At 38.3% G+C, this 26,253-nt stretch overlaps 1 protein-coding gene across 5 annotated transcripts in view; it reads left to right on the forward strand.

The window, feature by feature from the left end:
* The first annotated feature begins 1,365 nt into the window (after positions 1-1,365).
* The window catches only part of tcf12 (transcription factor 12), an 84,269-nt gene continuing 59,381 nt past the window's right edge, over positions 1,366-26,253 (forward strand). For 4 of the 5 annotated variants that reach the window (XM_006780084.3, XM_006780085.3, XM_035912324.2 and 1 more), the window contains exons 1-5: positions 1,366-1,544; positions 2,333-2,421; positions 2,651-2,723; positions 14,451-14,542; positions 23,419-23,521. In XM_006780084.3, the coding sequence (XP_006780147.1) occupies positions 2,350-2,421; positions 2,651-2,723; positions 14,451-14,542; positions 23,419-23,521 (340 nt within the window). In that variant the 5' untranslated portion in view covers positions 1,366-1,544; positions 2,333-2,349. The remainder of the gene's footprint in view (positions 1,545-2,332; positions 2,422-2,650; positions 2,724-14,450; positions 14,543-23,418; positions 23,522-26,253) is intronic. The other variant, XM_006780086.3, reaches the window with a different exon arrangement.

Genomic DNA, 26,253 nt, shown 5'->3' on the forward strand with positions numbered 1-26,253 from the left:
AAGTCATGTTGCAACAACAGGAGTCGCTCCCTGCTGTCCATTAAAAGGAAAGGTCTAAGGAACTGTCACAAAGTCCCAGATTGTTGTTCAGAACAGGTCTGCTAGATTTTTACATCATGATGATCATCAGAAAAGAATTCCCAGGAACACGGCTAATATTACTGTTATTGGTCATGTGCCATTAGTGTGGAATTATTTCCTTTAATGTAGCAGCCATATTTGTTTTAAAAGTAATGTATGTTTTCCAAACTTCTACTAAAAGTTATTCCAGTGAAATATTTTTTAATCATTTCAGACATATAGAATACACACAAATTTTAAGGAGTAATACTTTTATGAAAATGTTCTGCTTTGGCATAATTAGGTTACATAAAGAACACTTTAAACAACAATTGTAACAGTTTTCAGAAATCAAAGAAAAGTCAACATCTACTCTTGGAAAGAACTGTATCAGAGACACACACACACCTTGCTTATCAAATCTGTGAAAGAAAAGCAGACCCAAGAGTAATTCACGAAATGCAAATACCTTTATCAAAGTGCATTAACAAAACATAAATCTGCATCGTAACTGAGAAATAATGGAGTGAAGTCCCTGAAAACATCTATAAATGAGAACTTGATTAAAGCTAAATTTTGAGGTGAAACCTCTGCAGTCCTGCTCTTTGAATACAGTGACTTTAAAACAGGGGCATACTTTACTTAGAAACTAAAGATTGGGGTAAACAGATTTTAAATAAAGGTATCATTTACCACACAACGCAGATAATACAGGATCCACTCTGCTGCCAATTTACTTTAATCACTGGTTTAGACTGTCTTACAAATTTATAACAAATAAAATGACCATATCTTACATGCAGTGAACATGAAGGGTTTTTTTTAGAATCTGGAAGTGTGGGATGCTGTAGTTTGTATTACGTTTATGCAGGAAAGATAAAGATAAAAGGTTCAGGTTCAGGTTATTTGTACCCAGTAGGTACAGTTGATTTGCAGTAGGTAAGCCATCCATCCTTAAATGTAAATTTTCAAACAAGCAGAGACAACAGACAGTGATTAAACTGGATACAACATAACGAGGGAGTATATTGCAATTATGGTGAATCTTTAATAAAAACCTATTTAAACTGGGAAAACAGACTCGCATCATTTCATTGCCCTTATTTCTGAATTTTGAGGAACAGTGTTGCTCCACAGTCTGCTAAAACTCGCATTAGTAGTCAGTGATAATAACGCACAGATAAACCTGTCGTGCATCAGCGCGACCCAGGACAGCAGCTCGCGCTGACTCCCGCAGCATCTCCCCCTGTGTGGGACCATCATGTCGCTGAGCTCGGCGGAGGGATACAGTAACCAATGTCATCGTGGTGCTGAGGCTTTTGCAAAGCAAAAATGTCTGCCTAAGGGAAACTCGTAACTGATATATATAGAGGATATTCCCCCAGTTATTGCTGTTTAAAACCACATTTCGCTGTTTTGAGGCGTCTTTTCAGAAAACGACTCTTCACCAGATCACCCTAGTCGGGATTTTAATCGGAAAACAGGTAAAATATCAGAAGGAGTTTGCCAAAAAGCTTTCGGACCCGTGAAAGAAGTTGGGAGTTGAGAAAGACCATCACTGCGTTTTGTATTCCGGAGCTGGAAATTAAGATTATCATTTACAATATTTGTTTATCTGTGTTGCCTGTCTTGAAGTGGTCTGTAATTTACGTTTCGGTCTATCGGAGGGCATTGTCTTCTCCGTACTGCTGTCTACACGGACTAAAAACGCTGCAGCTGCCTGCAGCTCGCTAGCTATTTTCAACCCATATGAACTAGGGACTGCAGCTAGTGTTAGCCGCTTAGCTAAGCGACGTAAGGTGCCTCCGCTAACAACAGGCGATAACATCGTTATACGTGGAAAATAAGCCGCACAGACCACTGACATTAACGCGGTTAGTGACAGCCCGGGCAGAGGGTCGTTTAAACGTCTCGGAGTGATAACAGAGGCACGTTGTCGGCGCTCTAACGCGATGCTGCAGGTCCTGGCTTTAACAAGCAGAGCCATCCATTCAGAGCGCTCCTACTAACGGTCTCATCTCTCTTAATCAGCGCAGTGAGAGAAAACAAGTAAAGAGAAACATTTCTGCACACTTTCATCAGTGATTATACGCCTGTTCTGTCCGTGTTTTCCACATGCAGGTTAAAGCCATAGTCAACTTTACTTCACAGTGATGGTCTTTATTCTTCATCCATAACAAATACCTCCCGCGGCAGTCATTTCATGTGGTACTAGTCCCCTCTGCTCAATAAACCAGCAAAGATGTAATCTGATGGACTTTGTCTTCTCCAGCTTTCTAGATCGCCAGGATGAACCCCCAGCAGCGGATTGCCGCTCTCGGAACTGACAAGGAACTAAGTGACCTGCTGGACTTTAGTGCGGTAGGTTGGTTTTTTTAAAAAAAATGCTTTGCCATGCAGCTCCAAGAGGTGTGATGATTAAATAGGCTTAAAAATGACTAATTGATCAATTCCTATTAGTATGTTGAGTAGTATGATTTCACAGGCTAACCTTGATTTAGTATCATGGCACTGGATTATCTGAATGGTTGCTTTTGCACATCTGACTTGCTATAATTGTAGGTATGCATTTCTGTGTTTCTCCTTTCAGATGTTCTCTCCACCTGTAAGCGGAGGAAAAAATAGGCCTACCACACTTGGAAGCAGTCAGTTCAGTGCATCAGGTAGGACCTGGTCCCTCAGACCTCTCTGTAAACCCTCTGATACTTAGTCCCTCTTTATCCCTGCTTGCATGACTCATAATTCTGCACTTGAAGATCGGTTGTTTACCTGATTCTGATTTGTTTGAGTTCTGTTTAGACTTATTTATATAAATGGAGACTGGAGGAAAACTGTCTTAGTTTTCAGCATTGCATGTGATTCTTCTCTCTCCTCTGTGTGTGTGTGCTTTTCACATCTGGTGCTTGAAACATGAGCCCTCCACCTGGAATTGTAGTGCAGTGCTGTAGTAAAGATGTAGAACAAAGCTTGGTTTAGGACACAGACGGGTGTAAATGTTTTATTGATCTAATGTGAGTGTTATTCATTTTTTCGTCGCATTGTCAGATGCTTTAATTAGGCAGTTCTTTTGTCAGCTTGTGATTAAGGATTTGCTGTAAGGTTTCCTTCAGGAAAATGCTGTTAATATCCTTAATGGGATTGTGTGACATTTTCTTATTGAGCAAGATTACAGGAGCATATTGATGATTGCCCCTCAAATATACGCATACATTTAAGTGTGTTTTCCATGAATTTCTGGTCTCTTTGGGTTAGGGTTAGTAGGTGGTTTGGTCGTAATAACTAGAGTTAAGCTTTTCTGCTTCTGGATCGCTTCCTATATCTACAAACGCTACAGGACATGAATCCGAAGCACATCTATTGTCTGATGTGCCACTAGAGAAAGTCAACAATCGAGCTTTATGTGTTGTGAAAGCATGTCTTGTGTGCATCCACAAAGCCTCGTTGTCGTCGGTTATCTGCGAAACGAAAGACACACACTGAGGAGAAATGACAAAGAAACAAGAACAGAGCTGTCACACATGAACTGCGGGGCTGACTTTTATAATACCTAATCATTCAAGTAACGATGATGCTGTGTGTGTGTGTGTGTGTGTGTGTGTGTGTGTGTGTGGTCTCTTCAGTAAAACAAATGGCAAGAAATTCTAGTGAAATTGCTCTGAGGATTTTCAAATAGTCGCACCTTTCTGGTAAGCTTCCCACGCATATGTTCATGTAATGTAATAATAACACAAAGTTTCACATTGACAACAGCGTTGTCGATATTTTTGAAGGTTTTCATGTGACAGTGTTTTAGGTATACCTTTATAAAAATAATAAATCTGAGCATGCCGCCACCACTACTATCTGCTCCCTGAAAAGTCAGAGCCGATTTGAAACAAGTTACAGGAGTGCCAGACAGGAAATGTATTGCAGAGCTTTTTCACTTGATTGTGTCAGATTACACAGGTGGAAACCTCAGTGAACGTTTCTCTAATTGTGGATGTTTTCAGCAGCCGGGTTGTTTTGTCATTGCTGCAGCAAGCTGATGACAAAAAATGAAACAGGTTTCTTTCATTTGGATTTATCTGCAAAACAAGCATTTTTACTAGGATGACAAAACATTGGTGTTGTCCATGCAGTGCACTGTAAGGCATAACTATGTGCTGTTGTGGTTTATTGTAGGAAGGTGCTCTTAAATACACTGTGGTCAGCCTGGTGCTTTTTCTGTGGAGAATTGTAAGTTACAGCTCAAAGCTCATTGGCACCGGTGTGTGTCTTCTGGTAACCAAGTTTTTCCTTCAAAACTGAACTAAGGATACACCTGGGCTGTTGGTTAAAAACAAAAATGATAAAAACTATGTGGGCGTGACTGTGTAATTACAAGATGTTTTGTAGATTTTATTTGCAATTTGTAAATGTAATATTTTGTGAGAAACATACTATCTGCAGATTTTTTTATTATTATGACATGAACTATGTTTAGAGCAGATTTAAAGAGCTCACTTTGACATCATCCTAAACACATGTATTAATGGCTCCTTTTGCTTCTTTCTATCTAAGTACAGATTTATAAATAGGCAGCTTTGTTTCAGTTCTTTTATTCCCCCTACAGTCTAGGTTTGACTGTTTGTGTTAGATAATTAAATAGTTTTTCCACACATAGTTTTAAATTGGAACTATAATAACTCAAATTATTGTTTTATGGTAACACTTAAGATGTTTCTGTTCTTTAATTTGCAATACATCTTTGTTTGCTGTTAAATAACCGTGTTTGTTTCTAAAAATAAAATATTAGTTTGTAATGGGGGTAATTCCATGTCCGTTCTTCACCTCCGTTACACCTGACCGCATCTCAGATTCGCCTGAAAAAGAAATAAAAATCCAGGGGACAGATAAACGTCTTAAAAGGAATTATGCAAAACAAATCAGGTCCCTACTATCATTAGGTTTCTCAATATAAAGGTAGGGCTGGTGATGTGGCTCTGTGAATGTGGACTTGCTGGAGTGTGGCTCAGATCAGTGGATGCTTGAAGTCCTTAATATATTTGTTTGGCTGATCTCTGATAGCAGAATTGGAGAAACCATAACTTTGCAGGTAGGGGACTGATATTTCTTCACTGTGATATTTCTGAGGAATGACACCATATACTAAATCTAAATTAACTATTTTAGAAAGAGCACCTTTCTGTTAATATTATACTCAAAATATGTCATGGTGGTTTTTTTTAATTGGATGAATTGAGATTGAATGATTCACTGTGTTTTTAAAAAATGATATATCTATATAGATATATAACTTGATTGATAAATAATTAGATGTAGGACGGAGAGATTACACTCAAGTGTTTTTGAGTTACATGATATTTCTACATGCATTTATGGGTTGGTGTCACAGGATATATTTTGCTATTAGAGACACTCTGGAAAGATTTTCATAGCTTTTTAGCTTTTCTGTTTTTTAGTTTCAAATTTCTGAATGTTTTGTATTTTGTTGAGTCACATCTTAAATATTTCCTGTGGAACTTCAGCAAAATTCACTACTGAAACTATATCACGCTGCAGTATCATGGAGAAGATGAGCCACTAAAAGTGTCTTACATCTAAATAGCGAGAGGGAATTTATTGTCTGCTTTAGTATTTTGTGTTTTTGTAGCAAAAACTGCTCGTATGAGCTATACCGCTTTTTTCCAACAAACAAGCATCCGCACAACTTTGACTCTGCAGTGGATTGTAATTTCAGGAGGCTAAATTTAGTTTGCATATGTATGCATGTATACGTTCTAATTTAAATATTCCAGCACTGACACCTATAGCGGGTAAATCCCTCCTCCCTTTAGCCTACAGCCAGAGCTCATGTCTCTCTGATCCTCAAGGTAGGGGAAGAAGCACCTACATAAGTGATTGTGAACTTAAGGCAAGTGAGTGTGCAGTCATGAGTGTGGAAATTGCAGGGAATGAGGGTTTGGATTATTGCATCTCAGCTGGGCATAGCCAGATAATTGAGGCAGAGTGGGACATGCAGGACCCTTCAAAAGTGTGTCAGAGAAAGATGGATTGGAAAAAATAGCCAAAGTGGCTCTAACGGAGATTCATCATTTCTCTCCTCCAGCTGTGTTGATGATGCAAATCTGATGAGGCCATTGACTCTTCACTGGAGTGGGGCTGCTGTGAAATGGGTAATTTTCATTTAGTGGGTATGTAGTGGTACATTTGTTGACTGTGACCAGCAGCTGTTGTAGGTTGGTTTGTCAGTCAGACGGATCCCAAAATTAAATGTCTCATTGCCGGTCGTAGCTACAAAAAGAGCGTCACTGCTGCTGCCTCACTTTGAGGTCAGTTTTGTGTGCAAAGCATCAGATTTGGTTATTAATTATCAGATTGATGTCACCTAACAAAAATAAATACTCTTGCCTGTAAAGTCAAGATGGTTTTCAACAATTTAGAAATGCATTACAGAGAAGATACATGCAGGATGTAAGCATATGCCAGTTAAAATTGTTCAACCGTGTATGAAGGAACGATACCCTGCAGGGTAGTGTCACCTCGCGGGAAGGCTCCTAAGTTTGAGTACACTGGCCGGCTCAAGTCTCCCTGTGTGAGTTCATTTCATGTACCCTGGCTTTCTCCCGCAGCCCAAAGACGTGTGTTGGGTGAAGTGGTGATTCTGAATTGGCTGTTTCTGTGAATATGAGTGTGATAATTAAATAGTTTTTCCACACATAGTTTTAAATTGGAAATATAATTACTGTAATTATTGTTTTATGGTAACACTTCAGATGTTTTTGTTCTTTAATTTGCAATACATCTTTGTTTGCTGTTAAATAACCGTGTTTGTTTCTAAAAATAAAATATTAGTTTGTAATGGGGGTAATTCCATGTCCGTTCTTCACCTCTGTTACACCTGACCGCATCTCAGATTTGCCTGAAAAAGAAATAAAAATCCAGGGGACAGATAAACTTCTTAAAAGGAATTATGCAAAACAAATCAGGTCCCTACTATCATTAGGTTTCTCAATATAAAGGTAGGGCTGGTGATGTGGCTCTGTGAATGTGGACTCGCTGGAGTGTGGCTCAGGTTATCTTAGATCAGTGGATGCTTGAAGTCCTAATATATTTGTTTGGCTGATCTCTGATAGCAGAATTGGAGAAACCATAACTTGGTTGTCTGTCTTTCTGTGTTGGCCCTGTGATAGACAGACTTGCACCGTATGAATAGGCTCCAGCTCCTCTCATATCTAATATAGATGCCAAATAAGACATTTGCAGTGGTTAATATTTTTCTGGCCAAATGAATCAGGGCAGTGTGATGTAGAGCAGAAGTTCTAGAGAAAAGTAATCTTTCCCTGCGAGAAAGGGAGGAGTAAAGGCAGAATGTTATGAGATGTAATCAAAATGTTCTGGAAACCAGATCATGAAAAAAAAACGTATCTGATTTGAGTTTACCCGATCTCTCCCTTTAAGATTATCTTCATGTGCATCTCTTGACCATTTTCAGCCCCACTTTTATTTTTCCTTCCTGCATGTCCCGCTATGACCACTTGCACTGTGTGCTCTGTGATTTCTGCACACACCCTTGAACTTGTGCAGAGAACAATCCTAAACTTCTCTTTCAAACTGTGGAGGATCGTCACTGGTCATGAAACCAGTGTGTCCATCTACAAATGAGCATGTTTCAGTTAAAGAATTGTCAGTGTCAATGAACAAAAGTGGCAAGTGAGGTCAGGAGCACATCCATGAGTGTGCCGTTTGTTTTTCTTGATAGTCACACGGTCGTGCATAAGAATTTCTTTTCCTCTGGGGTCAGTCTGAAGTTTCTGAGGGAGAACATTCAGAGCAAACAGCCTGAACTGTGCTTCATGCCTTTGTGCTGTCTTGCACCGGCACACAGGTGACACTTCTTGATCACACCTCATATTATCAACATTTCTGTCCCGATTAGATGCATCCCTAATTTTGGGCTAACAGGTCTTAATTTAAATTTGTTGAAATATAGTGTTTGAGATTGTCGATTATGTCAGGAAACAGCGTGTTTGAAATTCACTGTTTCTAGCTGTAATCATGGACATGTTTGTTTTGTAGCCAGTATTTGTAGCTAGTGCAAAAGATTGTGGTAAATAAAAAGGTGTGGTGTAAGTGTAGCTTATATGGAGTAATGGAGGGTTGATGTTAACCCTGTGTGTCCCTGTTGGAATCAGTTGGATTTGTCTGATTCCAGTTGCTATTTCACATTATTGTGATTTGCGTGAAAACATTTGGCACAGTCATGGTTTTGACTGGGCTGCTCTAAGATCATTTATACAAGAAACCGTTAATTAGACATCAAGACCAAAAACTTTCTCCCTGAGGGGCCCATGTGTACTTGTGTATTGTGGAGTAGTGTCTTCATGGACAAGTCTGTGTGGTCACAAAAAAATTGGCAGGCATGTGGACGTCTGCACAGAGCCTCACACTCATCTTTGCGATGTAGAAATTTACGTCACTCAGACCTGTGTGAACCCTAGCATTACTCTAACAGACATGGAAACTATATCACGCTGCACTATTTGCCAGAAGTGAATACATCCCTTTGTAAAATAGATCTGATTATCAAATGATCCACAGCCCTCATTTACTGCATTAAAGGCCCCATGGTAGAAGGGTAATGAGCGTTAGTCGACCTTTTTATTACTGGGAAAGTGGGATAATAGTGTTGCACCAATATCTGAAGAAATGCTCGAGATATGTTTGCGTTGCTCTGGTTTTTTGAGTGTACCTGGCCAGATCTTCGTCAGAATCTTGTCTGTCTCCTTTGGGCAGTTATGGGAGATTCGTCTAGTCTCTAGTACCTGGTGTCTGGAGACAGGAAATAATATTTCTAGCTAGTGTTTTGTTATATAGAAGGTTTTATTACACACAAGTTCAATGTACTTACCCCCCCAAATAAGAAGCAAAACTGTACAAAGAAATAAAATATAACTCAACAAATACACAAACCACAGGTCATCACAGTCCTTTTTGTGTGTTACTGTTTGCATATCATTTACTGTGGTCGTCTGGCCCACTTTCATGCCACACACCTCATCTGAGTCAAACAGATTTATCTCGGCCTCATATAGACAAAGATTATACACCCAGTATTCATCAAGCTTCTTTTCATGGTCTTTTGCAAATTGTAATCCTGCAGTTTAGTACAGTTGTGTACTTCCATATAGTAGCTGCAACTCATTATTAGTTGGCCATCAGTTTTACTGCAGCCTTTTTCCATCTTGATTTAGATTTTTTTTCTGTTCCTCTGCCAACGCTCTTCATGTAGCGCCATGATGCACACATGGAAATAGATATAGCCCAAGGGTCCAAAACTGAGAACCCAATATGAGAATGAGAAAGTACATGCATAACTGTTTCAAACTTACTCTACAGCTCTTGAGGTTTCCCAAATGACTGGTAAGACACACACACACACACACACACACACATATATATATATATATATATATATATATATATATATATATATATATATATATATATATATATACGTTCTAAAAATAACCTGTGATATGTGAAATCCGCAAAGTAGCCGACTTAATTTTTTGACAATTATTATAGATTTTAAGGCTTAAGGCTATTATAGGTTTTTTTTTAAGGCTGTAAAATCCCTCACTACACATTTTATACACTTTTCTCAGACAGGCATGAAAATTTTCACACTTTTCACCCGCAGGTGCCTTTGATGGTGTATAAAAGTTTTGTCAACATTGGTGTGTTTGTTGGGTAGAAAACTTACAAACATACAGTACAGCACTTCAGAGTCACACTGCTAGCGATCGAAGATTTATGTAAATTTGACAAGCTGAATGCATTCTTTACTGTACAGGAGACACGGCACGAGATTGATTGATAATGGTCTACAGCCAATCAGGACGCAGAACACAATGCGCTGCAAAAAAAAAAAAAAAAAGCATGCAAAATTGCACAAAAAAATCCGCGAAACAGCAAGGCCACAAAGGTGAACCGCGTTATAGCGAGGGACCACTGTATACAAAATGTGTCACTGTCTTTGCCCATAGGAGCAATTTATGTATTATGGGCCTCATGTGTTATGTTAAGTGTATTTCAGATACTGCCAGGACCAAATGCTCTTTTTTGTAAAATAAATGCATAACATTTGGTGTGTGGTTGTGCTGCCAACTGTTTTCGAGTGATGGAAAGTATTCATTCTCCAAGTGAGTAAGATAATATAGATTCCTATCTCAGCAAGTGTCACTAGTAGTGAAATTCTAAATACAAACTGTAATGCTTGGCTATTTTTTTCCTGCTGTTTGCTGAGCAGACACTTTCACAGCCTTGTTGGATTTTCTTGCATCAGTAATATTGAACTTAATGCTCAAATCTTGTCATTTGTACAAAAAGTGCACAAGTAATTTTGTTGGATGGCTTTTAACTGAATCTAGGTTTGGTGCAAGCTGTTCATGAATGATGCCGTAGAGATGGTAAGAAAGGAGGAGTCAGCATGTTATTACAACCACACCCACTACAACCACATTGCTTGCTTTTTTTACCCAGAGCATTCTACTGAAAACATGTTGTTGATAATGGTTTGATGGACTACATACTGAATATTAGGGATGTTCCTACAAATTTGCTGGTCAATTAAGCTGGAGAACAAAAATCGGATGAGGTGGACAGGTCTTAAAGTCATAGAACAGCAAAAGAATGAGCTCAGTCTAATGCAGGGACATCAAAGTCATTGGACACTGCAGGCCACTTAAAGCCCACTTTGATCTCAAGTCGGGTGGACCAGTTAAACTCCCCTTTCTATCAGTGTAAAAAAACTTCTAGTCTAACATAGTGGAAAACACCCTGAGATGCACTCAGAGACCAAACATTTCTTAAAAAAATGATGAATGTGAACCTGAGGCAGGAAGGTAAATCGTCAGACTGTGTGGAAGTGTCCGGTGAGCTTAAGGGGCTAAAAAGGCCCAGAGGTGGCTGATAGTTTTTGGTGGTTCTTTAGTACACTGCACTTGGTTTTATGAATTTGGAGTATTTTATAATGATCCTTGGCACTAAGTACTACTGGTGGGATAGCACAGATTCTCCATGTTTCATTATGCTTACATTGCAGCCAGCCAGTGTATTTGTGTGTTTTCTTTATCCTCTTGTATCAGTGAGTAATCTCATTGTGGTGGCTGTCTGTGTACCGAGAAGAGAGGGAACCCTAGAGCCCTTTTGGAGATGGTAATCAGACAAGATGACAACCAGTGGCCTAGACTGCAAACACTGACCATTGTTACATTCACAGTGTAAAAGGCCTCAGCTGGGCGACAGCATGTCACCATCGTGTCATCACACTACCAACACTAGTAGTTCAATTAGTAACACGAGTATCACAGCCTCAAATGTGGATGACAAAACCGACAAATCTCAAAAGCGAGACAAATTAACTTTATAGTTTGCCCACTGAAGAAGAGGAAATGAATCTACTCCGTGCAAGCAGCAAAGCACCATGTCTGTCAGGATGAAACTTATCTGTTGCGCTGCTCACTGGTGCGTGATTTCTGGTTACAGAAATGTCACTGACTTTCGGGTAAAATGTATAATTAGACAAACAGGTTTCTGACTAAGAAGTTCTTGGCAGAATGGAAGCTGAAATTGTAGTATTGACACTAAAAATAAAAAAAAATCTAACTGCAGTATCATTTCAGATTGGGTATTTTTTCTGTATCTTGTAATTATTGTTCCACATCTTCATCAATTTTCGGTAACACCACAGGGCTTTGTTTGTGATTATTAGCTTTAGTGACGCATAAAAAGTTCCTGGTAAGCTGCACTGAACCTCATTAGGTGAAACTGAACATTACATGTAGGGCTGCAGAGCTGTATTTAGATGTTGGTGAATCAGAGGACCACCACCAAACACGTTTTGATCAGTGATTATAGGTTTGTTTTTAGCTGTGCATAATTAACTTTTGCTTTTTACTTTTTATTAAAGTTGTTAGTTTCACTTGGAAAAATTCTGCTTTTTTGATTATTAGACCAACTTTGCTGCATATCATCTGTTAAATTTGTTAAACCTGTTAAAGTGTAAAAAAAAAGTTTTCTTTTGTTTGTTGTATTATTTTTTCTGAGCATACCCAATATTTATAAAATCTGATATTCTTTATTTGAAGTTGGAAATGAACAAATGGGATTGCATTTTACTGGGACAGATATTATTACAACAGGGACAATCAATAACTTCGAGAATATTGACGCTTTACCCGCGTTGCAGTTATGTTTTCTTTGTGGTGACTTTGGCTATTACAGGAGCACAATAATGTTCAATCGAGGCATCAAATATTTGTTACTGACTATATCACATAAATTAGATTGTAAAAATCAGATATTGTGTTTTTCAAGCTGTGCCAGATGCTCTAGCTTTGCAGATTGGTTGGCGTTATTGATTTTATTTGTTTATCAGTTTGAGTTTTGAAACATTCAGGTTTTCTTTAATTTAGAAAATGAGTTTTATCACGTTTCAGCGCTCAGCTGTTTAGCCTGCCATACATCGGATTACCAAGTTTCTGGTTGCTTTGTGGTACATGAGAAGAATTTGAAGGAAAAATATATTTATGTGTCACATTTAAAGATATCAGTTAGTCACTTTTCTTTTTGTTTTGTTGTAAAAATCACACTGCTGTCATGGCAGTCTGGGTGTTAATCAGACCAAAGGCTTGCACCTGTAATTAAATAGCATTTCCAACTTGTAAGCAAGACAAGAGTCTGTTTTTTGTGACCCACCCAGGTTATTAGGTTTTTCTTTTTCTTTTTCTTTTTTGCTCATTTGTGGTCATTGTTATATGCAAAGCTGCTGGCTGAAGATGTTTACTTAATTACTGTCATCAGTAAATCTGTGAATTATTTTCCTCCAGATTTTTTTTCCTGAATAAAATATTAGAAAATGAACAGCATATGCAAATATCTTGTTTTGTTCAGACAACCACCCGAAACTCAGATATATTTCTTAATAATGAAAATTGAAAAAGGAAAAAAGGAAAAAAAAAAACCCACAGAAAACATTTCAAGCTGGAAAAGCCAGAATAAAAGAGAAGTGCATTTTTTTCCCATTATTATTATTGTGCTGTTGTCAAACTGGTAAACTTAATCACGTTGAGAAAATTAAAAAAAATATGGGTGGTAGATTTGTTTTGACAAAGAAATAGGTAGATATAGGAGTCATACTATATTATATATTTTATATATAGCATAATGTATTTAATTGTCAGATGTTATACTGTAATATTAATGATTTAAACATTGCAATTCAAAAATATGAAAAACAGTTACATTCGATATTTGCTGAATAGGATATTATTGTTGTGAAATGAAAATTATACAATGCTTTTATAAGGTGTTGTAAGTGCATGAACGCTGCTCATGGGTCATTTTAGTCCTGGTAGGTGGTTGCCAGGCAACATGATAGCATCATGTCACATGGATAAAAGTTATATCTGTGTGATGTACCTATGTGCCAAGTTTGGTTCATTAGGTGTCAATCTTGTAGAAGGAATTCACAGTCAAACAGGGACACAGAAATTTAATTTGTTATAGTACAATTAGTTGGTTTTATTATTAGTTCACACGTGAACTCTTTCCTTTATCTGTAAAGCATATTCTAATGTAATCTAATTCATTATGGATTATAATAACTTTTATACCCAAAAAAAAAAGTTAGAAACACAAATTGGACAAACACAGATTTATATAGATTGTTCTCATGCTTGTCTTTTACTACTTACAAAATAAATTTTGTTAAAACTAAAACATTTATAAAATTTAAGTTATGCTTGAGTAAATTATGTGTTTTGCTTTGGTTGTGCCAATTTAATATCAAACTGGCATAACAAATTAATAACAACTTTAAATGAAGTTATCGTAGTCTGACTCTTTTTTTAAAATCTTTATGTTATCCATGCTGTTGTTTAAAAGTATATCCAAACAAACATCTGGTTTATAGATGTGTAATATTTGAATTAAAATACTGAAACATTCCGTGCGGAAACACACGAACTCTTTACATAATTGAAATGTCTGAAAATTCCCAAAAACAGATTCGTAATTATGGAAAAAAAATTGCCAGCAAATCTGAAAGAAGCCTTTAATGTTAAAAAAAGGTTGATATATTTTCCACACATTTCCACTGTTCTAGCCATGCCAGAACAGATGTGGAGGAAACATTTTTTATAGTTAAAAAGATTACAAAAGCAAATATAAATATAAGGGTCATTATATACAGTGAGTTATAAACAGAAGATGTCGTGTTAAACACAACCACAGGAACACTAAATAAACCGGTGTTGTTTGAGACACAGGTACATGTGGTAGGGGTACACTGAACTGTGAGGGTAATTGTGACTTTCTGACTGAGTTGTGCTCTCTGTTTCTGACAGGTATGGATGAGCGGACCACCCAAGCATCTTGGACCCCAGGTGGCGAGTCCAGTCCTTCCTATGAGTCCAGTCCTTCTTATGAGTCCTCACGGGTAAGATGACCCACACGATAATGCTCCTGAGTGACCTTTCTGCTCCACAGCACATCGTTTAACACTTACTATAAGAAAGACTTTATCCCAGCACCATTGTTGCTGTTGGACCTATGATAGACATGTATTTGTGTGACAGACGGGACCAGCAAAGGTTAGAAAACACTGGAATCTGGTGTTATCCTTGAGCTTCTGTTTAGTTTTAAAAATATTTCAGTTCAGGCTATATTTAAATGGTGCTCGTTATTCATTTCCACAATGAGGCAAGGTCTTTTTCAATAACATAATAAGACTTTTGATAAAGGGATTGATACAATAATTCAATCCCTGTCAGAAAATAGATGACTAAATTAAAGATATAAATGAAAGATTAAAAAAAATACCCTGTCACTGTTTTGCAAAACTAAATCGGCAGTTTGAGTGTCTAATACTGAGAGCAGTGAAAATATCCGCATGTTAAATTAAATATGGGTTTGTTTCTCCATTTGTTGGTTAATGGAACAAAATATATTTACTTTTAAATCATATAAAACAGAGAAATGCAGGCAAAATAATCTAATTTGAGAATGTAAAACGCCAAGGATTAATCTGTTACCAAAATAGTGGCAAGGTTTTTATCTGTTGATCCACTGATTCAGTCGGAAAACTGAGCTTCAGAATAAGCAGGTGCTTTTTGCCGTACATTTAAAAACTTTATTCTCCATGAAAACAAGACAATATTATGTTTATTATGTTATAAGCTGCATTGCAGGAAAATATGGTTTGTGGTCATCTCTGCAGGCCAATCAGCCTGTCTGTAAATGTAAATGTGAAATGTAAAAAATAACGAACAAGATGTGTGCATGTTCATTTCCATGTGAAACTGTATCTCTTTGTTTAAGTGAGAACATCTCACTGTTTGTGTGAGCAAGTGTGAACAGCTCTCCCCGTTTGTTTGTCCCTCACACATTGGTTGTTCTAGATGCCCTGTATGAATTTCATTTAATGTCAATCTCCTGTCACTTTCTATTAGAATTCAGTTAAATGTCAGAGCCACTCGAGCTGCGTTACCTTGTTTATTTCTCTGTGCCCTTCCCGAATGAACATCTACAGGCTATGGTAACATAGGCAGCTTGATTTGAATTATAAGACTGAGACGCTTGAGATATCTTTGCTCCAGGTGCATATAAATGAGTGATTCTGACATTACAAGGCACACCATCAGCCAGCAGACAGCTGTTTGCACCTCCATAAGGCATGCATGTCAACACTCACACACAGCTGCGTACGTACCTTACAGATTTGATTTATATACCCTATAGAATATTATATCCCGCATATGCTGGTTTAGGAAAGAAGCGGCATTTCTTGTAAAGCTCAATAGACTATAGTAATCTGTCCAGACAGTTTCAGGTTTTTCAATGAATAATGTATTTAGAGATATTTTTTTTAATACAGTTCACATAGTTTTGATGTCTGCTCGCAAACATTGTTGACCATCTGAAAGGTGACCTAATTAGATTCAGAGAAAAGCTGCATATTTTAAAAAAAAGAAATTTTTTTTGTTATTATTATTTACCGCCAGAAAAATACTCATGAAATAACTAAATAAAAGGAAAGAACTGAATTGAAAACATATAACAAAAAATTTCACAAAATATATATATTGGACAAAGGGTCCTGAGTATGGAGCTGCCAGGGAGGAAGAAAAGAGGAAGACCGCACAGGATGTTCATGAATGTAGTGAAGGAGGACATGCAGACGGTTGGTGTGACAGATGAGGATGCTAGGAATAGGATGATGTGGAGGCAGATGATCTGCTGTGGCGACCCCTAAAGGCATCAGCTGAGAGAATAAGTATCTCATATTAAACATAGCTGAAGTTCAATATAGTGGAGTCAGCATACAGTATGTACAGTTAATCTCTCACAGATGATACTGCTTACATTGCATACATTGACAAAAATTATTTTGAACATGTGCAATGGACTTCAATCTTGTTACTTTTGAAATGATTGCATTGAGACGAGGACCTGGTCTGTGACCGTTTCAATTACGTTTTATATAGCACTAAATTACAACAGCAGTTGCCTCAAAGTACGTTAAATTGTAAGTTAATGGCCCTACAATGATACAGAGAAAACCCCAACCATCAGACGACCCCCTCAGACCAAGCACTTGGCGACAGTAGGAATGAAAAACTCCCTTTTAACAGGAAGAAACCTCCAGAAGAACCAGGCTCAGGGAGGGGCAGTCATCTGCTTCAACCATTTGGGGGTGAGGGCAGGGAAATAGAACAAAAGACACACTGTGGAAGAGAGCCAGAGTTTAAGAATAACTAATGATTAAATGCAGAGTGCTGTATAAACAAATGGTGAGTAAAGAGAGGTGTCTGTTGCTGTCTTTCATTGATTTTGGTACATCAAGACACGACAAGACTGATGCCTGCTGTCTATATTCCCAGAAATTCACATTAAAAAGAGATTCAATTATTAACCACTTCTGGTCCTGTTAGAACCTCATATAGAAGAGAGAATATAACCTTTCAACCAGTTGCCAACCAGTTGAGTTGCGTCCCCACTGCAAAGAGATTCATTGCAGATTACTTAAGCTCACTGGCACAGACTGACTAAGATTGATTACAGTGTGCTGGCAGTCCATCTATGTTTATAAATTAGACAGTTGTTACTTATAAAGCTTCCCTCATCTGTGAGTGACTGCGGGCAGTCCAAGTCAGACCATGACTTTTTGGAGACACCTTGCTACGAATTGTGCAAGCACTTTGTGATCAAAAGTGGTCACCCTGAGGTTGAGGGTGTTGCATGTGCAGTAAGCATTCAGTGTGGTCACAGGGCAACCAACTGATTTGTCCTGTCACAAGGAGGTTGCTGTAGGTTTTTACTGTTGAATGACTGAACCATATCATGGTCATCTCAGGCACCAAAAGCTGCTATTGAAACTTAATGTTAACAAGGTGCAGCACAATGTTGGCTTAAGAGTGTTGAACTAAAAAAGCTTGTTTCAGACAGTGAATGAACTAAACAGGTGCAGAAAAGAAAAATTATAAGGTAAAATAGGGAATATTTTAAACTTGAAATCATGCAAAGCTACTGTAGTAGAATGAAAGAATAAAAATATAGGGGCAGACGTGAGCATAATGGTTCACTTTGAGGCATAACTGCACTAAATATTAATATCACAGCAAAATCTCCTCATGTCATGATATATGTGCTTGTTGCACGGCATAGCTACGAGAACACTGCTTTAATTTACATTTTAAACAGCAGCCCCGACCACAAGCGCTGACCAGAAGTCACTACAGGAGTCTCAGTAATGGTGGGCTGTTAGTAGGTAAACCGTAACACTGTTCTTGGCCAGGCAGGCAAAGGAAACCACAGCAACCAAAGTCTAAACACAGCATGGCTGAAGTAATAACCCCAGCACTACTAAATAAATGTCTGTGTTTGGCAGTACTGAACTGACTGAAGAAGCCATAGTGTTCATGTGCTTTGTAATCGATAACAGCTAAATAATGATTGATTAGCATAGTGTTTTGCTTAAATTTACCTAAATGAAAGCTTTAAAATAATGAGGCACCTGCAGTGGAAATGGATATGATGTATGATGCAAATTTGTAGACAGGCTAAATATTAACATTGTTATTTTCATAAATGGAACATTTCATTTGTTTGTTTCAGATCCATTTTTCCATTTAGAACTAATCTGTCTTACGTTTCCTGTAACCAATTTTCTAGCCTTGTTTTTTAACTTAATATAAATTTGCACACAAGAGAGACAAAGTGAATAATCTTGGCTAATTTAACCTAATTGTAATCATTAATTATAAGCATTAGTAAGGGAGTATTGTTGTGATGATGTGAATTACTAACTTGTCAATGTCTTTTCTTGAACCTGAGCACTCAGGACAGACCATAACCAAAACAGGCCAATATTAAAATCAGGTGGTGCCAGTAATAGTTAGAGTAACTCGGATTTTTGTGATTGCCAACTTTGCATTTACAAACCATCTAGTGAAAAATATTGTGTAAAGACTGAGATTTCTGGATAATATAATTCAAATACATCTGTTTACTGAGTTCCATTTACTGAATCAACTATCCCAGCTAGAGCCTGACATTTGCATAGGCAATTTATAGAAGCTGTTCCACTAAGATAAACTTTTAAAAACCTATTTGCAATTAAACCATCATTTATATGTTTCTGCATCTTTACAGAAGATGAGACTTTTAAATTGAGCTGCAGAAATCTTGCTGCTTCCCCCTTTTTCCTGAATTTTTTTAGGCAGAGACAGAACAGTAGAACAGACTCTTTGATTGTTCTTATCTCAGGTGAAACTTTGGAGATTTGAGTCAGTGTAATTCATAGAACTTATTAAATTAGTATCAAATAACTAAGTCAAAAACAAGACTTACTTTCTAAGATTTCCCAGTTTTTCTCTGCTCGTGGAAAAAAATCTGAGTGCTTCATCTTTCAGTGTGTTACAAAGGGAATTCAGTGTTTTCCCTGAGCTTGTTTGAGCTGCTGCTACGAGTGTGTGACCAGTCGACTGTGAACAGTCCCGAGCCCTGGCGTGCTGACCTTGGCTCCCAGCCATTCGATGTATCCTGGGCAGCTGTGGCTGTAGGCTGGCGGTCTGACAGGCAGGGCTGTGCCCACCGCCACTACACAACAACCCCCACTTCCCTAGTGCCCTGCCCCAACTTGATACTCGACCCCACACGCATCCATCAAGACCATATCATTACTTCCCAAGCTGCCACATGCAGCCACATGTTCACCTGGGATGCAACACAGAGTGTGGAAGAGATGACTCTTTAAACGCTGTGGCGAGCGACTGGGGAATGAGGCATGGGCTCCGGCCTGTACGCTGCCACAGTGATCTGACAGTTATTTAGCCACCAGTGCTAACGTGGCCCTGTGGCACAATGACAGCGTGTGTTAGTGTCTTGGATGGATGTAGGCCACCAGTGTTTGGGAATGATGAGGGACCTTTGATTGATGATCTAACAGTTCCAGTGTGAACACGCAGATGAATGTAGAAACATGCACTAAGCTTGGATTGACCGTTACCCTCCTACTTCTTTTTCCTGCACTGCTGACTGACCCTGATGGTCTCTTCCTGCTTTGCAATTATAAAACTGAAAGGAAGTGCTTTTCAGTTTGATATTTTGCTTAACTTTCCTGTGTAGAGTCAAATATATATAAATGTATAACTCTCTCTCTCTCTCTCTCTATCTATCTATCTATCTATCTATCTATCTATCTATCTATCTATCTATCTATCTATCTATCTATCTATCTATCTATCTATCTATCTATCTATCTATCTATCTATCTAGCTACCTAGCTACTTAGCTACATACATATTTATAAATGTATATACATATATACACTGTATGGAGTTGAATGGTTTGTACAACACTGTATGTTAAAGATATCTTTTCACCTTTAAGGGTGAAAACAGGGGGATATTGCTCTAAAGTCTAGTAAAATGTTGTGTATTTTAACAACAAAAAAATTGCAATTTTACATTAAATTTCGTGTCAGGTTTGGCTTGGCTGCAGACCTTTAAATCCATCTGCTCCATGAAACTGCAGGTTTTCAGTGGAAAAGTAAGCAACAAATTCCCAGTCAGCATTATGGGCAGGATTAACTCTACTGTCAGTCATAGAATGTATATAAAAGATGGATGTAGTCCTGTCATCATCCACTGACCCCTCCTGGAGTTGTTTATGGGTGCACCTTGCATTCATATAACTTACAAACAAAAACAAACTAGAATTTCATTCAGCAAAACTCGAGCATAAACTTCTTGGTTATGCTGTACCTCACAGCTGGCCTTATTGTTTGTCTTTTTAATTCAATTAAAAAGGCGCCAACAAGGCAGGCGTTAGTGAGAGGTCCAGCTCAGTGATTCCAAATATTGGACATTATAATGTCTTCATTAACTTCACTTCTTCATAAAATCCAAATGGATTTGTTGCAGTTGTTACGAAGGGGGGAATCTATCCTTAAAACCTTAAAACTTATTTGTTTGTATCAGGCTCTAAACGTGTTTGTTTCATAGCTGAAGTTTGGCATTTTAGCCAGAGAGTCTGTGGGGATTGGCTCGCTTTTGAAGCCAGCCTCAAATGGCCATTAGTGGAAGTACAATTTGCTACTTGTTGCCAAGCTAAGTGCTCGTAAAGTGAAATTTTAAATTGCCAGTGCTCACTTATTTTCTTCACCCATGAGGCATGGCTACTGAACTGTTTTTTTCTTTGCCACACTTTTAAAGTCCTGGCTAAACTAGTATGTTGGCATAGTGACTTAACCTCATGTTAGATTCAGGCAGATATATTGGTCTCTAGTGATCGACGAGGGAAAACCAAATCCCCTCTCCCCTGGAAACTGTTTGGAGTAGATGCAGTAAGACTGAGGATGAAAACAGTTTTAACGAGCTGACAATTTGGTCTGATATCAACTTTTGTCAGATTGTTTTCTGGCCATGAGCAGTTTTTGCCAGGCAACAAGCAGAGACTGTTGAAAGTTGGTGTGTTCCCAGCCAAGAAATAGTTCAACCTATAAGTCTCTGTGACACCACACATTTTTTCTTCTCCTTGATATTTGCACAAATTTTAAAAAGGAAGAAAAAAGTAGAGCTTTTCATATGCTTTTATGTTTATGTTTATGTTTATGATTAGAATCTATTTTTGTTGTTTAACCATTGTTTTCACTGTCTGCTGACCATAGCTCAGTATTTCATAGTTTGGTCAGCAACCTTGCAGAGAGTGGTCAGGTTGATGCTTTTTACTTGTATATGAGAAGAAATGCTTTCCGTATGTGTAAGTCTGTGTATGTGTGCTAGAGCTTCTCACGGGGCTGTTGTTGTTATTGAGTCGGTTCATGGTGTGATTAACAGTGAGCGCGGCCTGGCAGGAGCACAATAGGGAATCTCTGAGGATTCCCTCGACACAGCACAACACTCCACTGCCTTTGAAATTACTCCATCACCATCCACTCACAAGAAAAGATGGATAATAAGATTTACTTCTTTTTTTTTTTAACTGTATGTTGAATGCAATGGGTATGAGTTGGTGAAAATAGCTCCATACAAATGCAAGCCCACTGCTGCTCGGTCCCTCTGGTGGGAGTTAATGTAGTTTGGGAAGATGTATTTTACTGGAGCACAGGAGGATTTTCACAGGACTTGGGATTAGCACTGTAACGAAGCATCTTTTATTACATGGGACCCCAAGTTTTCAAAAACCATACTGTGACCGATATTTAGACCTGAGCTCCTGAAGCTGATAACTGTCATGAAAAGGCACTGTTAAGCTGCAGGAGAAAAAAAGGCAATTTTTTTAAGCTGCAGGTACCTGGAAATGGTGGAGGATTTTATCACTGTGTTTCTTCCTCTTCTGTTAAACAACACCATCTGCAAACATGAAATGGTATACAGACATTTTATGACTTGCACAAAACGACTGAATAAGACAGAATACTTTAAGAAACTGGATTTATACGTTTTGATTTTATAGAACTATAGATACATTTAAGGTAAAGAGTTGTTGGGTTTAAGATGGCAGCACAGAATTCTTATACTGAGAAAGTCGGTGGCCTGTTTGTGGAATTTGGAGACCTGTTTTAACCATGTAAAGCCTGAACTAAGAAATAATTGCCAAAAAAAACCCCCAACAACAACACTGGAGCATTTATTGAAACTTGAATCAAATAAAAAGACAAGAGAAGAAATATGAAGTTCTATGTATGAATTTTCATTTGTATCATTTTTGCTACATCTGACATTTATGTGCTATTTATTGCTTAAAAATGTATTGTGCAAATTCTTATGTTTTCTTATTTTTAGGTGAGGAAAAAAAAGTATGCATCATATATATATATGACACACTTGGTGTTAGAGGGTTAAAGAGTTTGGTTTGGAATTCCGTTTGCATGATATATTTTATCCATTGTTTTTCTTGTGACATTACCAATAAGTTTGATGTGTCACATGGCCCTCTTCCTATTGAAAAAACAAAAGTTGTATCCAAGATGGCCGACTTCTAAAGGGCCACCATGGTCACCACCCATCTTGAGGAGTTTGCCCCCTCACATATACTAATATGCCACAAACAGGACTTTAATATCACCAACTATTCCCATGTTATTACGGTGTATCCATATAAATTGCCCACCCTGTACATAAAATAATGGTAAAACATGATAAAATCTCTTGGGTTAATATAACAGCCTGATGGCCCAGGACCAGTAAGGCCTCAGTCTTACAGGGGCCTTTTGGTAGTCACTGGTTGCTAGTAGAAAAATGTGTGCCAGACTTGTCGTTAAGTGAGACTGGTCATAAAGAAGTATGCGATGCTGGACCAAAGGCCTTGTTGTGATTGCTTTGGTCAGTAGCATTTGAATGGTGCATGTAGTTTACATGGAGGATGCCAACTATTTGTTGAGAGGTAATACAATTTTTACTTCAGAAGTTCTACTTTTCCAATTTACTTGATACTTTTTACAGTTTCACTACCACTTAGCTAGTAGTTTTATGCTAGCTACTAAAACATCCTCTTCTTGACCGATTTCGTGTAGCCTTCCTTACGATGGTAATTTCCAGTAGATCACAAAAGCAATGCACATAGTGGCTTGTTATGAGAGGTTACTAAAACATCTATAGAGTTCTTGTATTTTTTATGGCAGATACTGGGGGTTTAAATGTGAACCGGTGTTATTAATGTGAACCATCTTTCTCTTCAAAATTTTGGGCTTCTCTTGCAGATTTTATTGGCATCAATTGTGTTCTCGCCTTGCTAATTAGGAGTACGCTATAGCACACAATTATCAAAGTTGCCTACTAATGTGCTTAATATTCTGATCTCTTCCCTCAGGGCTTCGCAGACAGCCCTCATTACAGCGATCATTTGAGTGACAGTCGATTAGTGTCCCATGAAGGATTGTCCCCAACACCTTTTATGAACTCAAACATAATGGGTAAGTAAGTGACTCCTTTCAACTCACCCTCATATGCCCTTTGGTGGTGGAAAGACATCCTAAAAAAAACTGATTGAGATTAAGGCACATCATTTACTGGAGGCAGCAGGACTGAAAGGCTTGCAGGCTACAGGACAATTTTCTTCTCTCCCCTCATGTCTTTATTTCCTCTCTTTAATCCCCCTCCCCTTTCCACATCTCCCTCTTCCTCCTCCTGAGATGACCCTCCCCCAGGCTAGGAGTCACACCATCAGTATAGGTTTCCGTCATAAGAAGCTGTGTCCTAGACATCAAAACCGCCCTCAGCAGCTTCCAGCAGCAGCACAGTTATGTATTGTTTGGGTGTAGGGTTAAACAGACTGTTGTATCAAAGACCCCACCGTGAAACAGAAACAAACTTTTAAACTGAAAGTAGATCATACAGTTGTGTTCATTTGGGATTGTTGCTGTGTTTGCCTTTGGATTTTTCAGGTGCTGTGTTTCCTTTAGCTCAATCTGGTTTGCTCATACAAAAGATATATATTTATTTATTTGCATTTGTTTGGCTTTCATTTTACTAGTTTGTTAGATTTCTGGACCTTTACTGTAGTGTTTCTTGGCTTTTATTCTCCAAGTTTTTTTTGTGACTTACTCTGCATTCCTATTATTAGCATCAATTTAATCACAAGCAGGTGGGCGCACTTTCCCCAAACACATCGTACTTTGAGTTTTAATACTCTGTCATCACTTTTTAAAAGACATAGTGTTACTGGCTTACAATATGCTCTGCTATTGTAGCGGTTAAAAGCTGTGTGCAGCTCTTTGGCCTGGCATCGTTGTGATGTGTAACCACTCGACAGTTTTATGGCTAACTACAGCTTAGCCCATTATGTAATGGCCCTGGAGACTGGTTTCCAAGCACAGCGGTTAGGGCGCTACTGAATGAAACAAATTATTATCTTTCCTGCAATTGATCACATGACTGCTTCCCCACCCATTGCCACTGTGTGTGTAATTGTGCTCACCAGCTTCAGAATATGGATGTGATCTGTCGCAATGATATGTCAGAGTTGGGCAACATGATTGTAAACTTGGAATTGCCTGCGCTTATCTCAGGATGGGAATTCAGGATGACTGTGGTCTTATTAAATTGTTTTTCCAGAAGTAATATCTGCGCGGATTTATAGTTTTCAGCACCCTCATTAAGCCATGTCTGAAAGGTTATTCCTCATAAATGCACAGGATAGAACAACTATGTAGTAGTGAAATATATGGTTGGGGCTGTAAATATTTGTGCAGTGACATCATTTTCATGAAGTTAGGCTTTTTACGCCACTATAATAGATTGGAGATTAAAGGGTTGAGATGCAGTTAAAATGGAGACTTGAGGGGGATTGAAGAAAAGTAAAAGTACCACAACACCAATGAACAGACAAAATGCCTACTGTGACTTATGTGCGGGTTTATATTTAATGTATTTTTGGCTATTAGGAGTGCTGTGGAGTGTATTTGGATGAGATCTCTATTATAATGTGTGCCCTTCTTACTCATGTTCTAATCATATGATGCAAAAAAAAAAATAACATAGTTAAAAACCCACAACTAACCATCTTAAAAATGGCAGACATCATAGCATAATAATAAACATAATTTGAGAAACTGTTTTTAACTGTATGCCACAGAACAGAATGTTGGGTAATGCTAGCTAACCAAGTTTCATAAATGTCTGTTAACTGCTGGGAGTCTCTTGCTACATGCAGCAACACTACAGACAGATAACCTGTCACTTAAAGCTAAAATAACAGGTGTCATTCCTCACAGCAGACTCATTTGTGCACCAAATAGGGCTGCCACGATTAGTCGACTAGTCACGATTGCGTCGGCTATCGTCAACGACTGATTTAATAGTCGACGCGTTGTTTGAAGCTTTGTAAGATCCCAAAAGACGCAGGAATAAGTAGTAGGATTTAAGAGTGTAATAACAGACTGAAACAGAAGATGGCAGCACTGTATGTACAAGGATGCCAGGTGCCGTTAAACCCCAAAGAAGAAGAAGAAGCAGTGTCCAGTTTCGTAGCTGTGTCCAAATTCCGGAAGCGCATCTTCCTGTGCCAGCATTTGTAGGCCGATTACGTTACAGCAACACAACGAAGCCTGTACAAATTCGAAGACTCCGACAAATGCGGCTGAGAAATGCGTCCTTCATTTCCCCAGATTTGAAGGATGGGTCGGGTGTATACTTCGTGGCCCAACCTATCCCAGAATTCATAGCGCGGCCTTGCTCAGTTTACAACAATGGCGGCAGCTAGTTAGTTTTAATATTACTCTTATTATTCTTTCTGGGTCACAAAATAAACGTTTAACATATTTTCAGGCGAGAATGTAGCTGTGTAAACCTCAAATATCTGCTCAGTTTATCAAGACACCACATATTTTCAAAAGCGCTCCGACGTTTTCGGAGACGTCTGTTACCCACTAGCTCGATAGTTAGCCGGGGTTCAAGACTCACTAGAGCCGGTGAGAACACCGGACTCCGGGCAAATCGTTTTCAAACCCACCGCCGTCTTTCGCTACTCAGGTTAAACATATATAAGTCACTTAGATAACTTAAAAATGTTATTGTTTGGCTTTTTTCAGTATTTTATTTGTTCCTGAGTAAATCGGTTTGGCTGAGATTAAAGTTATAGTTTTTACACAGCTGAATAAACCTCAAGCAGACAACTGATTATCAGAAGTGTGAGATGCTCGAGAAT

This window comes from Neolamprologus brichardi, chromosome 1 (assembly GCF_056152115.1).
Source record: "Neolamprologus brichardi isolate AB-2024 chromosome 1, ASM5615211v1, whole genome shotgun sequence".
NCBI classification, from domain to species: domain Eukaryota; kingdom Metazoa; phylum Chordata; class Actinopteri; order Cichliformes; family Cichlidae; genus Neolamprologus; species Neolamprologus brichardi.